The 18,768-nt window shown below is 49.7% G+C and overlaps 1 protein-coding gene across 19 annotated transcripts in view; it reads right to left on the bottom strand.

Annotated features, from left to right (window-relative positions):
- PTPRF (protein tyrosine phosphatase receptor type F) overlaps window positions 1-18,768 on the bottom strand; it is a 389,043-nt gene that overhangs the window by 55,877 nt on the left and 314,398 nt on the right. For 13 of the 19 annotated variants that reach the window (XM_033000823.2, XM_033000824.2, XM_042803813.1 and 10 more), the window contains 5 exons: window positions 16,973-17,554; window positions 16,268-16,401; window positions 15,104-15,248; window positions 9,604-9,909; window positions 6,486-6,679 (listed from right to left, as the gene is read on the bottom strand). In XM_033000823.2, the coding sequence (XP_032856714.1) occupies window positions 6,486-6,679; window positions 9,604-9,909; window positions 15,104-15,248; window positions 16,268-16,401; window positions 16,973-17,554 (1,361 nt within the window). The remainder of the gene's footprint in view (window positions 1-6,485; window positions 6,680-9,603; window positions 9,910-15,103; window positions 15,249-16,267; window positions 16,402-16,972; window positions 17,555-18,768) is intronic. The other 6 variants (XM_042803889.1, XM_042803918.1, XM_042803898.1 and 3 more) reach the window with 1 other exon arrangement.

The raw sequence follows: 18,768 nt of genomic DNA, 5'->3' as shown, positions 1-18,768 counted from the left end.
CCGCTAGCCTGCACAGTAGGTCTGAGATCATTCACACAAACAGGGGCAAAGAGCTTCCTTCTCATATGGATGGAGAGGTCACCACTTCCTAACTTTGCAGCCCTTTCCCCTTTTGGCTTTGTTTGAACTTTTCTGCCTCTTCCACAAGCAGAATCAAGAAGGGATAGCTTGTACCAACAAAGCTCTGGGGCTGACTGCTGACCTGAAAGTCACTCACAACGGTTTTGTGGCCTCATCTTCAGTTTCTGTCTCAGTGATCCTTCAGCCACCATCTCTTGTTGAGAACCAAAGAATTCAACACAGAAAACTGAGAGGGCACTCTCTGCAGGGAAGCACCAATGCAACATTTATAGAGCTTCTCTTCCCTGATTCATTTGCAAGAAAATGCTCTGGGAACCTCAGAAAACTGAGAGGTACTGTCTCTTGTAAATAGTGCAAGAGAAGCTGAGATCTTACACAGAGCTCCACACTAAGCTGCTCCTCTCCAACGGTGCTGCGTGTCTTGGAGTGAGGTTCAAACTGGTGCATGTACTGAGGAAACAGCTTCCTACTCCCAATTACACAACACCAAATGGCAAACACTCATTTGGCAAGAGCAGCCCTGAAGGTAAGACTTCTACCCAAACAGTTTCCCAGCAAAAAGCTCAAGTGGATTCCCAGCCATGGCAGCTCAATTAGGGCTCTGAAGAGGGAACACGCAGACTTCTGGCTGGGTTTGGGGTTCTAAGGCATCAAAGCTGCATTGGGGTGGTGAGACTTAGTAGACCTTGGCTGCTGCCATGCATGCCCATAGCACTGTTCTTTGTGGTTGATGCACCAAAGGAAGGTTTGCAGAGATCACAGAGAGCTCTCTCGGCCAAGGTGATGCGTTACATCTCAGGTTACTAAATCTGCCTGGAGGAAGCAGCGGTCGATGGGTTCAAGCACAGAGATGTAAGTGGAAGATAGGTATTATTGCCCCTGACTCACAGTGTGAGCCTTGGCAAGCCTTGCTTCTGAGCCTGAGCTGCCAGCTGTGAAATGGCGCTCAGATACTGACTTCCTTGGGACACTGGGAAGCCCAGCTAACGCTGCTGAAGTGCCCAGGAACCTGCAAGTGCAGCAGAAGTACTACGCGTTATTAAAGCTACAAGTTGCCTTTTGTACAGGCTATTTGAGGTGGCTTTCAGAGGCTGCAGCCTATCACAGTGGCAGAGCACCTTTTTCAGTAGTAAAATACATGGCCTACCTTCAAAATATTTGTTATTTTATTCTCTAAATTCAGAAAGCAGCACCTATTGGAGAAATGTTCCTCTAAGATTTTATTATAGTTCACTTATTTGATGCCATGAGACTGCAGTAGAATTATCCCCCTAAACCATCTTAAAATTTAATTTCAGTGAAGAGGCCGAGTTGTCCCTAGAGACTTTATATAAAGCCAAGGCCCTTACTAAGTATTATGGTCACTAAAGGCCCTCTTTCCACATGCATCTTGATGTTATTTCCAGTGTTGGTTGCATGCTTAGCTCAACCCCGTCATTGCTGTTGATGTCCTACCTGTGCCAGCCAGCCCACACCATGGTCATCAGCCACACACTCTGCCCTGATGATCTAAAACCTGGCAACAGCCTTGTTACAGGAAGGATATGAAGTCCTGGTAGCTCCTTTTCCCAGAAGTACAATTCTGCTCCAACACCATGTTCCTGGTGGATGGGGGCCATGTGGATAACACCCCAACCCGCCTCCAGGTAGCTGCAGGAGCAGGAGGTGACACCCCCCTGCAGCAAACAGTGGACCAGACCTGGGCTCAGAAGGCTGCTGCATCTCACGGCCTCTCACACCACAGCAGGGAGTTTATCATCCACTAGAATTTTAGACCAAGCGATTCACGTTCATACGTTGTTTGCTCTTATGTTTCAGTGGACTTTATTCTTGCATCAGATCAGAGTGCAAAGAAATGCCTTGAGATCTGTGCTGGAGGAGTAACAGTGAAAAGCCAAGCCTGCATAAATACCCTGGTATAAATTCAGTTTCATTATGAAAATATAATCTGCAGATCAAAACATTTCCTTCCTTAAACCAGCTCAATTGCTTCTTGACTGTTTAAGGTTGGTCAGTAAGACAAATTGATCTGAAAAGCCCAGGAGCTGTCATAAAACGAACTCAGACAGTGCTGTGTGCATGAGGCAGGATGGCTCAGGGAAGTGCTAAAGCTAACAGTGTGTATTTATGGCAGCTGCAATGCCTTAATGTTTCATTTTACACTTCAACACCGCACAGCGTAGTCATGTCTCACCAAGGAATGGCTGTTTTCCCTGACCATGGCTCTTGCAGAAGACAGACTCAAGCCCTCCTAAACAGCTCCAGCTATGGGAAGTGCATATGGCGGTTTTCCTGCGGATCCTTCTCCTCTCTGCTTCAGTGACTGTGGTGTGACAGTGAAACTCCAGATGTAAACTCGAGTGCTCAGCTCGTGGGAAGTGGAGGGGTCTGAGGGCTCTAGAACTTCACCTTTGCCCATTACTGAAATGTCTCTTGGATGATGCCTTTCAGTTTTGTTCCACTTACGAAGCAGAGAACATCTCACCTCCACACCAGGCTCTTACCTAGGTGAGTACACATGCATGAGCTGTTCCAAATAGATTCAGATAAAGATCCTTGACCATCACCCAGCAAAAGAGGGAGGCTGTAAATTCCTCTGTGTTATGCCTGAGATGGGCAGTGCCCAGGGAGAATAGGAGTCTCTGCTTCCTCTTTCTCCTTTGATCTCAATCCAACAGCTTGAAGTCATTGCCATTACTTCTTCCTGCTCTTCTGGAGGAAGCTGGATGTGCGCTCAGTCTGCATGCTGGATGGAGAAGCGCCGCTTGCGAAGACCACACAATCTTCCTGTGAGCCTGCAGCCCTTCTCGTGGGCAGCACACCTCTCCCTTGCCATGACTCCGCAGAGCAGGAGGAGGTGGCAGGAGTCTCTCCCCTACAAAGCCTGATCTCCTTGTACCCAGCTGTACCTAGTCAGCTCCCAGCAGCAGCAGCTCTGCAAAGCTCTCCGGGCAGGCTGGATTTGCAGAGGTCTGTAAGCACCAAGGATAATGTGCTTGCCACATCCCCAGAGCCAGGCAGGCGGCAGGATCCCCAGAAACTGTGCAGTTGTTGAGGCCACACTGCTGCATGGGGAGAAAGTGTCCCCCTCAAGATGTTCCAGCCTGGGCTGAGGACAAGCGGGCTGGGAGCAGGACACAATGGATCAACAGCTACATTCATGCAGGGTCTAGCTGACTGTCTTGGAAAGGGCAAATAGGAGTCACGCTTGCTCGGCAACCCAAATGGGAAGGCCTGTCCTCCCCTGGCCCTGCTGCCTCCTTTGTGCCTGGTGCTCCAGACTCAGCACTGAGCTCTGCAAGGTACTTGGGAAGGGATGGAGGGGATCAAGCCCACTGCTCTTCATGACACGCTGCAGCTGCCCAGGGATTGAAGACCAAGGGAAAGCAGGTGGGCCCCTGCCCTCCCCTGAAGAACATAATGCTTGTGCCACACGGCCCTGCTATTCCCCACTCCCTCAAGCTGGTGAGGACGTGTATGTGAGTGGTGGAGTGCAGCTGAGTCCCTGCACTGGTGCCCCTGCTCCTTTCAAAGGTGCCCTCTCGGTGCTCGGATGTGTTGTGCACAACACCCAGGGCACAGAATGAACCTTCTGCCATCACCCACCATGGGACCAAGCCGAGCCATGACGGGCAGGGCCTGTGCCAGAGGTGTTGTGGGTATCTGACTCAGCTCTGCAGCGATACACATGCTCTCCCTGGGCGCTCCTCCACAGGGCATGGTCACATTTGCTTGTCCATCAGTCTGTCGGTAGGAGATGAGAGCTCAGACTGGAAGGCACAGAGAAATCTGACGGAGGTAATTGGTCACAGGCACAGCCACAGAGGGGAGGGAGAAGCCTCAGCTCCATCACAGGACCTTCCCAACAACTGATTACTCTCCCTAGGCAGGAGGCTGTAAAATAAAATGTGATCTCTCCAGCACCAGGGCCCCCACTTCTCTGCTGCTGTTTTATCCTTTCTGCTCAAATGGTTTTTAAAACTCAGAATCTTTATTATCTGCATAGCTAACATCTCCATTCTCTTTCCTTTTTCATCTTCCTTTACTCTCTCTATATTTCTCATCTTCAATCAGGAAAAATCACGTGTCAGCTTTAATACCAGTGTCTTCATACCATCTGCAGGAAGCAGATTATGTGGTACATACCTACCCAAAATCAGCAGACAGCCTGGCTAGGCAGGAGGAGGGGCTCTCATGTCCAGATAATTTCTTCTCTGACCCCAGGTTTTCAATCAGTTTAATTCTCTCCTTGTGCACTAGTATAAATGTTTATGAATGTTTACGAGTACCAAACTGTGGCTATGTTCTGGCTACCTTCATCCTGTGACCTTCAGGGACAGGTGTTCCAGTGGCTCTTTTTCTTTTCTTCCATAGAAAATAACTCTTCCAAGACTACTCACTAAAGCTTGATCTGGCTGTTTGCAAAGACACACACTGCTGAAAGTGCTGAAAGATGGCAGCTTTCACAGGGTTCTTCGGCTTCTGGAGCAGATGTATTTCATCACAAGCACAGGTCATGCCTGGCTTCTCACTCTTTAGGGAAATAAAGATCTCTTCTGCCAAGTCAGTGAAACCTCTTCCCTGCAGGGTCATCATTAGTTTATCCCAAGGGTGACATGACTCCTTCAGGGTAGTCACTTCTGTGCAACTATCTTTTGGCCTTCACTTTCATCCAAAAATTACAGTGGATGAGTTCAGCACCATACACACCAGAAAAAAAAAAAAAAGAATCACAGCAATCAAGAACTTTCCCACATAAATTCACCAAATATGAAAGACTGGTAAGTGGTCTGACAGGCCAGCAAACTTCAAGCAACTTGCCTCCTTGATGCACATGTTCAAAATAATGAAAAATCCATCCCTCCTTGGAAAGTTTCTGACTCTGGCATCCTCATTCCTGCACATTAGCATGGGGTTTCTCTCTCTGAAATGTATGAGTAAGGAGTGAAAGCAGAACTGGCTGGGTAAGCATAAAATATTTGAAAACACTAACAAGAGCAACATTGCAAACTTCACCCACCTACGCTTGGGACCAACCCATTAACTCCAAACTTCAGCTGAACAACACAACATCAATTGTTCAAACAACACAGAAGATTATATCCTCCTGGAATAAGTAAAGGGCAAGTAAGCAGCTTTTCTAACAATTAAAATAAAGCAACATCTGAAACATAAGCAGAGATGTGCCCCAGACAACACTGCAAGGACCCTCAAAGCATTTTCTCTCTTTAAAGTTTTCCCCTTCTACATTATTACTGAGTTTTATCCTTCAGAATATGAATGGGGAGTAAAGCTGCCTCTGTGCACTGCACTCCCCACTGACTAATGTATAAATGATTCACAGCTGCGTTCAGGATACAGATCAATTAATCGCTGCAGCTCTCCAGTATTTATATTGGGCATCATTCAAGCAAGCCAGCTCTGAATCGATTACTCGTCGCTTCCAACAGCAGCAGATTCTGTACTTCATTTATACGATTATCTTTGTTGGGAACAGCGTGGGTCATCCAGGACGAAGGACCCTTGCTCCAAAGAAGAGTTGTATTTCATCACAGACAGGACATCAAAAACTTCCCAGGACCCTGGGAAGGAGGCAACTACACATCGCTGGGCTCAACAGAGTGCACAACCACGAGCCTTGTGTGGGAAGAGGGTCTCAGCTCATAGCCGGTGAGGTGTTCAGGAGATTGCATAAATATGAGCAGACTGTTGTACAGGGATTGCAGAGGGCAAAGCCATTTACAGGTGATGTGAACCTGCACCTCACTTCCTACCCCCCTCCCCGGCCTCTCCCAGACTCAGTTGGCTTCACCTACAGTTTGGTTCCAAGAGACAATACAGAGTCAAGTCCCTGCCTTGCAAAAGCAGGAGGGAAGGGAGGCTTTGCTGAGCCAGAGGAGGGCTGTCCCGCCTGGTGTGCTGTGCCCACCCAACGGCACAGAGCCACCTCTGCGCCCCACAAGCGGGCACCCCCCCAGTGGACTCTGCTGAGAGAGAAGCTTCGCCCTGAACATAGTCAGCAGCACAAAAACAGCAGACTCAAGGCTTATTTAAAAGGCTTATTTAAAACTCTCAGGTTTATAACCTAACTGGTAAAACAATTTTCTCCAGCTGGAGTCTGCACAGGACGTGGCAGGCAGGGAGAGGTGCACATCACAGAAGGGATAAGAGAGGAGCATCATCCAATACATCGTCTGTCCTACAGCATTACCTGACTGATTAAAACTTTTTACCCGTTTGTAAGGCACAGTTTAGGGATCAACTGCTCGCCTTGCTCAGGCAGGGCTTAGCCCCATACTCTGGAGCCACAAGAGAAAGCCAAGAAATACTCGGACCCAGCCAGCCTGGCTCTCTGTGGAGAGGGAAGGTGCCATGCCCACCAGCCTGTGGTCCCCACACTGTACCTGTGCTTCTGACAGCATGACGTCCTTGATCACTGGCTGCCCTCGGGGCTCGTTGTTTTCCAGCTTCACGTACGTAACCTGGTACCCGCGGATCTGCCCGTGCTGCTTGTTGGAGATGGGCAGCTTCCAGCTCACCCGGATGGCAGTTGAATTCACAGACTCTACCTCCACCTTTCGTGGTGGAGCACTGGGCACTGCAACACACACAAGGCGGACACTTAGCAGGTACCACACAACCGCTGGCAGCTACCTCTCACTCCTTTTCTACTTTCCCTCCACCTCACTGAAAGGACAGCCCTGCTGGCACAAGTTCCCTGTACCTGCCCAGGAGGTAATACTGCAGTTTTCCAGCATGAAATCCCTGACCCGTCTCCAGCATCCAAGCACTTTTGCTACTCGCAGTAGGAAAGAGCACAACTGTGATATGCAGGAACACCCCTAATAAAAGCCACTGTGCTGGATCAGACCCAAGGTCCACCTATCCCTCTCTTGTCTCTGGCAGTAGCGGTGCAAGGAAGAATACAAGAATATAGTGGAATATAAAGAATATGGTAATCACCTGCAGTTCAGGGTGCCCTGCAGCAGAGGCAACGGTTTTGAAGCTTTCTTTGCACCCTGCCTGTCACACCACCTCCTCTCAGATTCCTGTGTGTATATCTAAATGCAGTCCAACAGCCCCAGGTAGCGTGACTGGGCACCGAGCCTGCCTTGCAGGGAGCCCTGGTACCTGCCACCAGCCAAAGTGCACGCGTGCTCTTCCCCTGTGACAGCAAGAGGTTAATGAGGGGGAAAAGCACCATCCTAAAACAATAACGCAGAGCTCAGAGACAGCAGTCACTGAACTCAGCCAGATAAAGGGGCCCGTGGGGATTGTGACAGCTCTGGGGACTGTATTTCATGCACGGCTAGCTGAATGCTTTTTGATAATAAAATGAAAAATTACACTGCCCAGAAAATATCAATTTTCTTGCAAGGTGAGGCCCGTTTAAAAATGTATTTATACCCTATTTACCATTTGGAAAAATTACCTCCTTATTACTTTTTGCTCTTGCATTGACTGTGACAAAAATGTCAATGCTAAAAAATTAGCCTCTCAGTTGCTCCTAGAAAGCTCCTTCCGGCTGAAGCAGCTGGGAGCAGAGGTGTGCACTCCCCACAGAGGATACCGCTGCTACGAGAGTGCCTGGTACCCAAGCGAAGGACCTGGCCTCCACTGTAGCACCTCCACTGCAGGACCCCTTCCACCCTCCACTGCCTGGGAAAATCCAGGGGTTTGCAGTCCCGCATGCCTCAATTCTCAACACAGCAAGAAATAATCGGTATTGGATAATTAGGGATGGATAGCTGACAAGCAGACATAATGAGTACTGCTATTTCAACCAACTAGATGGGAAGAAACAGCTATCCAGCAGGTAAGCACAGTTTTTAAGCCGCAGGGCAATTCATTATTTTACCCAGATGTCCTTCTTAATTGTAGATAATTAAATAAAATAGAGAAAGGAAGAATGATGCATTTTAGCACCATGAGGCCAGCTCAAGGTATGGGAATGGAGGAGGCTGTGCTTGAACAGTTACTGCCTTCTGGCTGGAGCAGCCTACGCTGTAACGCACAATTCACTTAGTGCAGTGACCTTGCACAAGCCACAGGGCTCTCCTGCCCTAGCAAGACACCTGCCCACACACACAGTTGGGAGTCCAAGCGAAAAACAAGATCCGCCTCGAGAACCAGACAGAAGCCGTGTGTCAAGCTCTGCTGGCAAGAGAAGGTGGGCGGCCTCGGCAGGACACAATACAGGGATGTTGCAGGGACATGAGAAGATGTGAATGTGAGCAGACCACAGTGTTTCAAGGAACGTTGTCCTACCCCATTATGGGAAGTATGTGCTGCGTCTGAGACCCAAAGAGGGAAAGTTCAGTTTGTTTTCAGATCACAGTTTAGCATTTCTCATTCCTTCATCATGGGTATCTACTAAGCATCAGCATGTTGGAGGGATATGAAATCAATCCTGACAGCTGAGCTGTTTGGGGCACTGTCCAACCACAGTGCCCCAAAACTGGGAGAGCTTGTTGCGACACTTCTGGGGTAACAGCTTCCCCTGGGCTAAAACTCTGCTGAATGAGAACTGAAGCAAACAATACAGGCAGCGAGACACACACAGATGTGTTTGCCAGCCCAGGAATGCAGTCAGCAAGCATTCCCAGATGCCACTTTCAGAGCCACAGAGGTGTGGGGGACAGTGGCAGTCCATTTAGGGAAACCGTAACATGTCTCATTTCAATTTGCTACGCTGACTGGGCAATGCAGAGATCACCCTTTCTTTTCCTGGATGCTGCACCTCTTTCTTCTCCCATTAAATCTGCAGCTTCTGGGGTCAGCATGAAGCTATGGAAGCTCCTACTGTCACCCTGAGCTCTGGCACTTTCAAAGGAAATGGCTTAAGTCATGATGACATAACTGACAGCCCTGCTAATACAAAGCAATTTCTCTTTAAAGCTGTCGTATCCAGTAAAGTGTTCTGTACATGCGATATTCTGACTCTTGTGCTGAAGAGCAGATTTATATAAGCTGTGGCTTGCCTGGAAGCCAGAGGAGGAAGCAGCTTTCCTGCGATATCTACAAGTTTCAAATGGATTTCTTTTCCCCTCTTTAGTTTGTTGGATTTCAGGTCAACAAGTGAAGTTTAAGTCCTGATCTCACAATGTGAGAGAAGTCTTTGGCTGGGAGAGCTTATGTTACCTTCAGTAAAATGGAAACCACTACCACCAAACACTAGAAAGCCAAAACAGCAAAGCAGTGTAATGCCTCATGCGTGCAGGAAGCACTGCTAACACACACAGGACCCTTGTGGGACCACACCAGAACATCTGACCCACAGCCTGGAGGCAACCATCGTATCAGAGCAAGGGCCAGCAGAGTAATTCCCCTACGTCACTCCAGGGCAACTGTGGAAACCCACTCTCTGGAGCAGCTGACCAAAGCACTGCTCCTGGCAGCCTGCTTGAAAAGCACTCCCAGGCCAATATCCCCACTCCCTTTCCCCCTTTTACCAGCAACTCAGCTAGGAGAGTCCTGGTTACCCTAAGGCAGTAGCTGCAGGAGCTGTTCAGTAACACCTACCATCCTCATCAGTGCGCACATGCACAGGGATGCTCTCCGGTCCTGGCCCCACATCCGTGTGAGCCCTTACCCACACCTTGTACTCGGTCCATTTCTCCAGGTCCTTGATCTCCCAGCTGGAGTGCTCCCGTCCAATGCCATCCACCACATGCTTGGTGTTGTCATCTCCTTCCACTGCCTGGTACGCAATGGAGTACTGGGTGATGACCCCATTGCGGCTCTGGGCAGGCGGTGGCACCCAACTTACCCGGATGGTAGTGGAGCTGGTGCTTACACACTCGACTTCTTGGGGTGGGGCGGAAGGGGCTGGGGATAAATAAATGAAGTGGGGAGATGAAGGGAAATGAGTGAAAGGACAAACCAAAATGCACAGGGAACTTTTACCCAGCCAACTGAGCACTGAATATACACATGGAAATTCAGCCAGCAGCCTCCTGGACAACCACCTGCCTTCCTCAGATTATCAAAGATGGCACTAGGGGCAATTTGTATTTGAAAGCCTGATGAACAGCATGGAGACAGAAATGCTGTTCTGCATCAGCGAAGCCCTCTTCCCAAAGCAGTTCTGGACGCTCACTTTACCAAACACAACAAATGGCAGTAAGGGAAGGGGGGTTGAAGGAGAGAGACTAGTACGGAGAAGAAAGATGCTTTCAGTGACGATCCGAAGCAGATGGAAACCAGAAGAGGTAGGAAGCTACAGAAGGCGAGAGTGGCAGAAGGGGAAGCTCACACACCAGATTGTACGAAGGCTTGCAAAAACCCGCTCCTAGATGAGTGGAAGAAATGAAAAAGGGTAGGGAAAGCAGGTGACAGAGGTCAGCTGGAGTGTGTCCAGGCAGGGTTTGAAATCACGACCATCAGCTGTGAGCAGCACCCTGACCCAGCTGGGAGCCAGGCACCATGTGGAAACAGGAGATAACATGGTTGTGCTGCTTTGTGTTTGTGTGCCTAGTATGTGGGACCGACTGCTTCATGTCTGCTGAACTGGCTACCTGCCTCAGCAGCTTCCTGGCCTATGGAGCTGTACAGGGGAAGGCAGGCAGGCCCTGTTCCCTCCCAGGTAGAAAACCACCTGCAGTTTGCATTAACTTCTAAGCCCCAGCAATGTTAACTGGCCATAGCGGGAGGAATGGGAGGAGTAGTCCCCTCCACAGCACTGCTGGGGAAGAGCAGTGAGACATATCTCAGGGGGGAAGGGAGGGATTGGGAAAGGAGACACGACCTGGACAAAGAGCATCTCTAGGACACTTGCCCAGTTCAGTCCCTTCTCCAGCCTTGCAGAACTGCTGTCCTGTTGTAGCAGGGTCCTAGCAGCATGGGAACCCTCTCATGGCAGCAGCAGCCCCCTCTTACTTGGCTTCTCTACCCAGAGATGTTGCAGACAGCATGCTTTCACAGAAGACAAGGGTGGAATCCTGGAGAAGGAAGGGAGCCCACCTGGTTGGGGAAAGCACAAGGGAGATTTGTGCATCCCTGAGTGCTTGCACAGAAGGCAAGAGCCCTAGGCAGAGAGGGCAGGCTACCATCACTAGAAAAAGCACATACAGTTGCTCTAAGGCTAAGAAGCTGTCTGGTCAAGCAGTAATGAAGTACAAGGTATCTTGCTTTACCACAGCAGGCGAAAGGCCACTTTAATTCTTCACTGCACCCTGAAAACCTAGAAATGCCTAAAAAGACTGGTGCCCTTCCCCATGCTGCAGTCCTTGAAGCCTATGGTGTACCACAGCCAGCCTTCCCGAGGCACGAGGACAAGCCTGTCTGCTCACAGCCTGCACAAAGGCAAACACAACCTACATTACCCCAGACAGCACCAGGGACCTCAAATAATTAAAGCACCCAACCATTGTGCCTTGGCTTTGCTGGGCACAGGTTGGCAGTGGGAGAAGACATGGGAAATCTGGGAACAGCAGGACCTCCCAATGCCACTGGTGACCTCTGCTTGCTGGGAATAAGGCCCACTTGCTTCCAGAGGCAGTTTCAGGCTGCATGTAACTCTTAGTGTTCACTTCTACGCTCAGGGAGCAGGGCCCATCCCTGATGCCTGGGCTGGGTTGCCTGGAGAGAGGAAATATGGAGTGAGAGTGGGCAACGATGGAGCTGGAAGAGATGATGCCTGAGCAGAGTCAGGCTGCTGCTATGGGAGCTACACTGGAGGAAAGTGAAGCCAAAGCAATGTGTGGAAGCAAACAGTTGCTTACGTGAGGGAGGCAGAGATGGGGATTGGCCCTGCCATCTGGTGCCGCGGAAGGGAACAGGGGTAGAAAATTAATTGTCAGACTTTTCTGGTTAATCAGCAGAAAAGTGGCAGGGAAGAGAGTAGGAAAATATAGCACCAAAGCAACACCAAGAGTGAATTCAGGGAGGGCATAAGGTAGACACAGCACCTGGTGGGATCTCTCAGAGGGGACAGGTAAGACATAAGGAGCTTGGCAAGCCCTTCCTTTGCCACTGTCTGCTGAGAGGCCCTTTACAGAAGAGACTTGCTCTAGCTTTGAGCCTCCACAGCATCCCTTGGGATGCAGCCATGAGCTCCTTCTCCAAAGGCAGCTTTGGCTGGCAGTGCGGGCAGGTCAAATGTTGGCTGTTGACTGGGTAAGAGTCACACACATGATGTTCAAGGCAAAAACTCACATTAACACTTAAAGAAAGCAAAATAAAACTTGGTAACATGAGCAGGATCAACTTAAAATGCACAAGGAATGGAAGTGTCCTTCCTGGGGCCAGCAAAGAGTGGACTGGGTGGCCAGCATGCACCCACACATGCAGATGTACCCACACGCACACTGCTCAAACCTCTGCTGCCTCCAGGCTACTCACACTGGTCTCCCCCGCCGGCCCACAGCAGCCCTGTGCACCCATCCAGCCCACCTACTCCTCAGGTTAGAGAAAAGGCAGCCTCAAGACTCACCTTCATATTTTAAGTGAGAACAGCATTTTAATGCTGAGGCCTGATGGGCACAGAGCTGATGCTCCTCTCCTGCATCGCCTGAGGCACTGCAGACTCCTGGAAAACTCCCCTGTGCTCCTCAGGCCCTCAAAGCAGCATTGCTCGTACTTTTTCGCAAGGTAACCAGCAACTAAGTAAGCAGCTTAGCAGGAAAGACAGCCCAGAAAAGGAAGCTGTCTTCTCAGGAGATGAGGCCCGAGCTGTGCTGCTGGGAGGGTGCAAAGGGGCACTGCATTCCTCTGGCCTTCCTGGACAAGCACCCTTACCAATCCTGAGCAGGGATGTCACAGGAAAAACCCAGCAGCAGCAATACAGACATCCTTTTTCAGCCTGTTAGTGACTCATTAGTGATGATGTGCTTCCTATCTCACCCTTGACTGGTTTGTCAGCGCTGGGAATAAAGCCTGAAGACGGGCTCTTTGGAAAGCAGGAGTCTGACTGCTCCTGCAGTTTGTGTCTCATCTGAACACGTCAACCTCCAAGATCTAACAGCCTTTCTCAGAGCAACCAGATGGAAGAGTAGAAGATGACAACCAGTTTGAAGCTGGGAGCAATACTCTTTCTAGATTAGTAAATTCTAAGGCCACAAGGGACCAATCCAACCATCTAATGTGAAGTGTTGCTAAGTGCAGACTAAATAATTTCTTACTCAAAGTTGTGCATTGTGGACAATTCTGCTGAGCTAAAGTAGAGCTTTCTGAAAGACCTACTTGACTTGGAGATCCCCCAGTACCCAAGAATCCACTCTGCCCTGGGACTCTTCAGCCAGTGGTTTGTCACCCTCACTGAAAAGTCTAGTAGTAACCGCCAAGGATTTTCCTCATAGAATGGAGTGCCATCAGAAATCTTCTCAAGTAGGGGCCTGTAAACTAAGACCCAGTCACTTCTTGGACAAATCAAAGAACTCTTAGGTCCTTCAATGTAAGAAGGGTTTCATTAGTCCAACCAAGGTATTCCTGTGGCTTTTGGCCAAATCTCTTCCAACCTGTGCACATTTCTCTTATTAAACAGATGCCAGAACCAGTCAGCTACTGCTCCACTGGCCAGTAAAGCGACAACCTTAAAAACAGGCCAGTATGAGATCCCCTGTGAGCAGACAGCATGTGGAGTAGGTCATGGGAAGAGATGTCTGCCTTGAAGAGTCCACGAAGCAAAGGCTTCTCTTACTTGGACAGTTGTGAGACTCTGAAGGACTCATTTATGCATGGAGCTGTCTCTGATTAAGTGTGTTCAAGGATAAGAGCATCCACTGATAGAATTAAGTGGCAGGAGAGTTGCTTCAACCTTTGCCTATCAATACAAAAGCTATCTGAAATAGGTATACAAATCCCCACACTCAGAATTTGTTCTCAATGTTCAAATATTTATAATTGCACGATCTGAACCTCTCTCCATTTTCATACCTGTCTATCCTGCAGCACTAAGACACCATTAGCTCACTTAAGGAGGTGGAGGAATCCCTGCAACTGATATGTTAATGAAGCTGAGTTTTCCTCAAAGAGAAGGTCGTTCCAATAGCGAGCAGAGCTGCTCTTCCCTGCCTGAGCTCCCTTTCTAATGGCCATCTCAGGCTCTTGGCTGCTGTGCATGCTGGCACCCTCCCTGCAGGGAAGGCTGGCTGCCTTTGCCAGCCGCTCACCCCACATAGCTAGTAAATCCCAGACAGACGGTGCTAACGGAAATGTCTTTTTTTTCCCCCCTTTTAATGCTCTTTGCATAATGGCAAGCCCAAAAATCGTTAGTGAAAACAAGCTTATCGCAGGGCCCTTTGATAGCCCTAATCTGCTTATGTGCAGCACTTTGAGCTGCCAATCAGAGCAATACGAACTCCTGCTCTGTGATCACACGGGGCAGAGCGAGGATGAAAGTGATATTGCCTGGGTCACCTCGTTATCTAGCCTCTCTATTAACTTGGCCGAGGCTTGTTCTGGTTTCCCCTAGTGCTGCAGTCCCAGAAGCAGCAGCCTCACTTGCTCACACAACCCAGGCAAACAGCCACTTTCCCAAACTGTCTCCTCCAGCTGCCTGACAGCCACAGGCACGTTCGGCCTCAAAGGATGTCTCACCTTGCAATCGAGTGTATGGACTAGGGATGGACTTGTGCGGAAGCAAGGCAGCTGGAACAGGGAGTGAAGGGATGAAAATCCAATGGTTTGGAGACAGTCACATTTACAGCCAAACACCCATACGCTGCCTGTCCAGACAGCTTGTCTGCATGGGAGTAAATTCATGGAGATGCACAAACCCACTCAAATCAATCTCTCCAAAGCAATTTCCCAGCCTGTTTCACTCCTCCATCAGTTTTTATGAATCTACCCTTAGTAAAAGACAGCATGATCAAAGGGACATGAAGAAAGAACTTACCACTTGGGTGCACCCCCTCTGCCAAAGAGCCCTGATCCAAAACCCCAGCTGACTTTCCCCATTACACCTTTTAGCAAACTGCATGCTGGCATCCCTGAGGGCAGGGACACCAAGCTACTCCATCCCTGGGTGATGGAAACTTGACTTTTGCTTCGTCTTCAGTAGTGCAGAGTGTCAGACACTTACTGGATTGGGCAGTTCTGGCTTCAATCGTGGGGGTGTAGACTCCTACCCCCAGCTCTGAGCGGGCACCCAGACGAAACTTATACAGCGTGTCTGGTTTGAGACCTTCCACTGCATACGAGGAGGTTGGGTCAAACTCCACCTTTTGCTGGCAAATAAAAGGAAACACAGGTTACTTGGTGTAGTTGGAGAATACAGAAAATCTGGCGCTCAGCTCCCAGTGCCAATGGACTAGGCAGCCCCACCACTCATTCTAGCCCCACAGAAAGACACAGCCATACTGCCAAACCTGCTGCAGTCCTGCAGGACTCCAAGGCATGGAGCTTCTTGGGTGAGATACGAGGACTCTGCAGGGAAGCAGACTTCACTGACAGCCAGGCTACACTGCCTGGTGTCCAGACTGCACTCACTGGCTGACAGCTTTGTGGGAATGCTGGGTCTAGCTATACAGTTCAGATGAGGGACACAGGACACGAGTTTGTTTCCTCCCAACAGTGACTGCCTGTGAAACAGGGTAAAGCCCCAGTCCTGGAGCAGTTGAGATCTCTAATGCACCTAAATGGTTCCGGTAAAGGACTCGTTTTGCTGCCACTTCACCTGGAGGGCACTTATTTCTGGCAGCTCTCATGCCACTATAAATACAGGAGGAGGAGAGGACATGGGACACTGTCATGCTGCCGTGACTCAGTTCTCACTGTGCTGCCATGAAGACAGTACTACTTTTGATATATTTAGAGCTGGACTTCCTTTAGGGACCTGGCAGTAAATGTGGAAGGGTTCTCTCTAGGTCACCCTCAATCTGCTCCTCAAGTGAAACCAGTTCAGGAGCTGCAGACACATATTGGAGGCCATTTCACACCCACCTAGAAGCCCTACTATTTAAAGGTGCAGTAAGTATGCCTCAGGGACGGTGTCACAGTATTCTGGAGCCTTTCCAGTCCCAAACCAGTCACTAGCTACTTTGCTGGGCATCTACAAAAACTGCTGAGGTCACTGCACAGAAGCCAAATAGAGATTGCCATACTCCTATCACACCTCCCTGAGACAGAAGAAACACAGAGAAGAAACAGTCCTGTTGCCACCCCAGCTCAAGCAGACACCCTTCCCAAGCTGCTGAATTGTGACGTCTGGCCCCAAGTGCTGCTGCCGCAGAGGCAGGATCCTCACCTGAGTGCCATCCTCCCCTTCCCAGTACAGCAGCTCGTATTTGGTAATGCGTTCCTGAGAGGCAGGCAGCCACGTCAACAGGATGCGGGTATCAGACTCTGCTTCTGCCTGGAAGTCAGCTGGCTGGGCGGGAACTGGGGATCAAACACATGGTTAGTGCCAGGAGGCCGGTGCAGGGAAAGGAGTCACAGGGCTTGGCAGAGTCTGCGTTTCACCTTGCAAGGATCCTCTTTCTTTCCTTCTGGACCCTCCCTTCTTCCCTCTCCCCCGTACCGTGCTTGTGGAACAACCCAGGCAACAAGCAAGCGCCCATGGGACCAAGGTAGGTGACTATGGGAATTGTGCTCACTTCCAGCCCCTGACTGCATCCCAGCTCCTTCCTTTCATGTGTGTACTCAGACCCCAGAAGGGCCCGGCACAGTTACACAGGTGCCAACATCCACGTCCAGGACCCTGTGTCACATTTTTAGCCGCTGCATCCCACACAAAACTATGGGCTGTGTTACTCGTACAGAGATTGATAAAAACTCCCCAGGACAAGCTGACAGCTTAAATCTGATGGCTGTGGGGCAGGGATGCCACTCTGATACGCAACCATATCAGAGCACCAAGTGCAGTTGAGATGACTGGTGCAGATCAGACACACAGCTGTGCTGCACACCACTGGGGTGGACATGGAGCCATGGTACCTCACTCCATACGTACCCCCTTGCTGCGTTTTGACCTGGATGATGTCCGAGGGGGGTCCGTCGCCCACTGAAGTAAAGGCCAGGACGCGGATGCTGTACGTGGTCCCTGTGATGAGACTTCCCACGGTGGTGAGGTGGCTGTCATCAGTGTTGTGTTTCTGCCACATGCTCAAAGGCAAATGCGGGTCGGTGGTATAGTAAACGCGGTACCCTCGGATCTGTCCATTTGGCTCCTCCGGCTGCTCCCACTGGACCAGCATGGTGCTGGCGCTCAGCATCCGTGCTTGGACTTTGAGGGGTGGACTTGAAGGAGCTTGTTCTCCTGTCCGGGCCTCGACCAGCTCACTGGGGGGACCCCTGCCAATGTTATTGACTGCGATGACCCGGAACTCATACTCCGAGAAGGGGCTGAGCCCACCTATGCTATAGCGGGTTGTTGCCACACCATCCACCTCCTGGAACTGACCCTCCAAGGATTTGGGCTTGTACTGGATGACGTAATATGAAATGGGGTCGGAGTTGCCCGAATCCCAGGTGAGGGTCACGCTGGTAGCTGTCGTTTCAGTCACTAATGGCTCTGTTGGAGGTTTTGGCAGTGCTGCAATTGGAAGGCAGAGAGGTGTGATTTAAATAATTCAGTCAGCTCAAACCCTGCAATGTGCGCAGGGATAAAAATGGAGCTGCCACCTCCCATTAACGTTCTTCTTTAAAAGGCAGAAATCATTTCATACTCTAGAACATGCATTTTTATATTACCATATATTGCTTGAAGTGGTTCTTAATGGAAGGATAAACAGAGCAATCATGTTATTAGACGTGCTTGACGCACTTACCAGCAGCAGGCTAAATAAAGGTAATTCAACGGGGATGCAGGAATGTTTCTGTCATGGGGGTTCAGCTGGCAGTGGGAAGGTGCTTGCTGGGCTGGGTTGGGCCCAGAAGCCAGGTGTACAGCTGATTTACAAAGGGATACAGTAAAGCAATCAGAGCACCACAGGTAATCTGGAGCTATGCTGCTGCCTCCACAGAGGCAGCATCTTAGGCCACAGGGAGTTCATGGACAGTGCTGTTAGATGGGTTGATGGGGGAATGCCTTGTAAGTATTACAGTACATGCAGGAGGGATACAGCCAGAGAAATTACCAACTTTCACATCCACTATTTCACTGGGTGGTGTGTCAAACTGCAACCAGACAATAAACTGTTACACAAGAACTGTGACACTGACATCTCTGAAGCGTTGAGAATGCAACTACTGCAAGCAAACATTTCCAGATTTGCCATTTTACCAAAAGAACAAAGAAAGAGAGTGCATCTGAGAGATTTGCAGAGTACACAAATACTTTAAGACAATGACTGAATTGAAGTCTACAGTAAGTTTAAACCTCCTATGAAACACTCTAGTTAAAGTCATTAGTGACTTGTAATGCAGCTGTGCTTGACGAGGAACTAGGAAAAATGCTCATCCCAAATTAAGATCCTCAAGTACTTAATTCTTTGGCAAAGCCATCAAGTTTCCAGTTTCCACACGGTTCAGCTGAGGAGCACAGGCTCTTTAGCACAGGAGCATGCCTGCTCTAAGTGCCAAGTAGCCTTTTCCAGTACGACTGCAACGTGAGTATTGAGAAAATCGGTGAGTGCTGAACTGGCATGGGAGAGAAGGGCATGCAACCCACAACAAGACACCACACCACTACCCATGAAGGACTCCAGGGAGGGTAAATGGATCCCGCCCAATATTACAGCCTGAACCAACACACTTCCTAGAGCACCCAAGAAACTGGCAGCCTCCCTCAGGCTTTTGAGGACAGAT

The sequence above is a fragment of the Tyto alba genome, unplaced genomic scaffold, assembly GCF_018691265.1.
Source record: "Tyto alba isolate M040663 unplaced genomic scaffold, T.alba_DEE_v4.0 Super-Scaffold_1000006, whole genome shotgun sequence".
Lineage (NCBI taxonomy): Eukaryota > Metazoa > Chordata > Aves > Strigiformes > Tytonidae > Tyto > Tyto alba.
The sequence above is the reverse complement of the archived record's forward strand: the minus strand, read 5'-3'. Positions and strand labels throughout refer to the sequence as shown.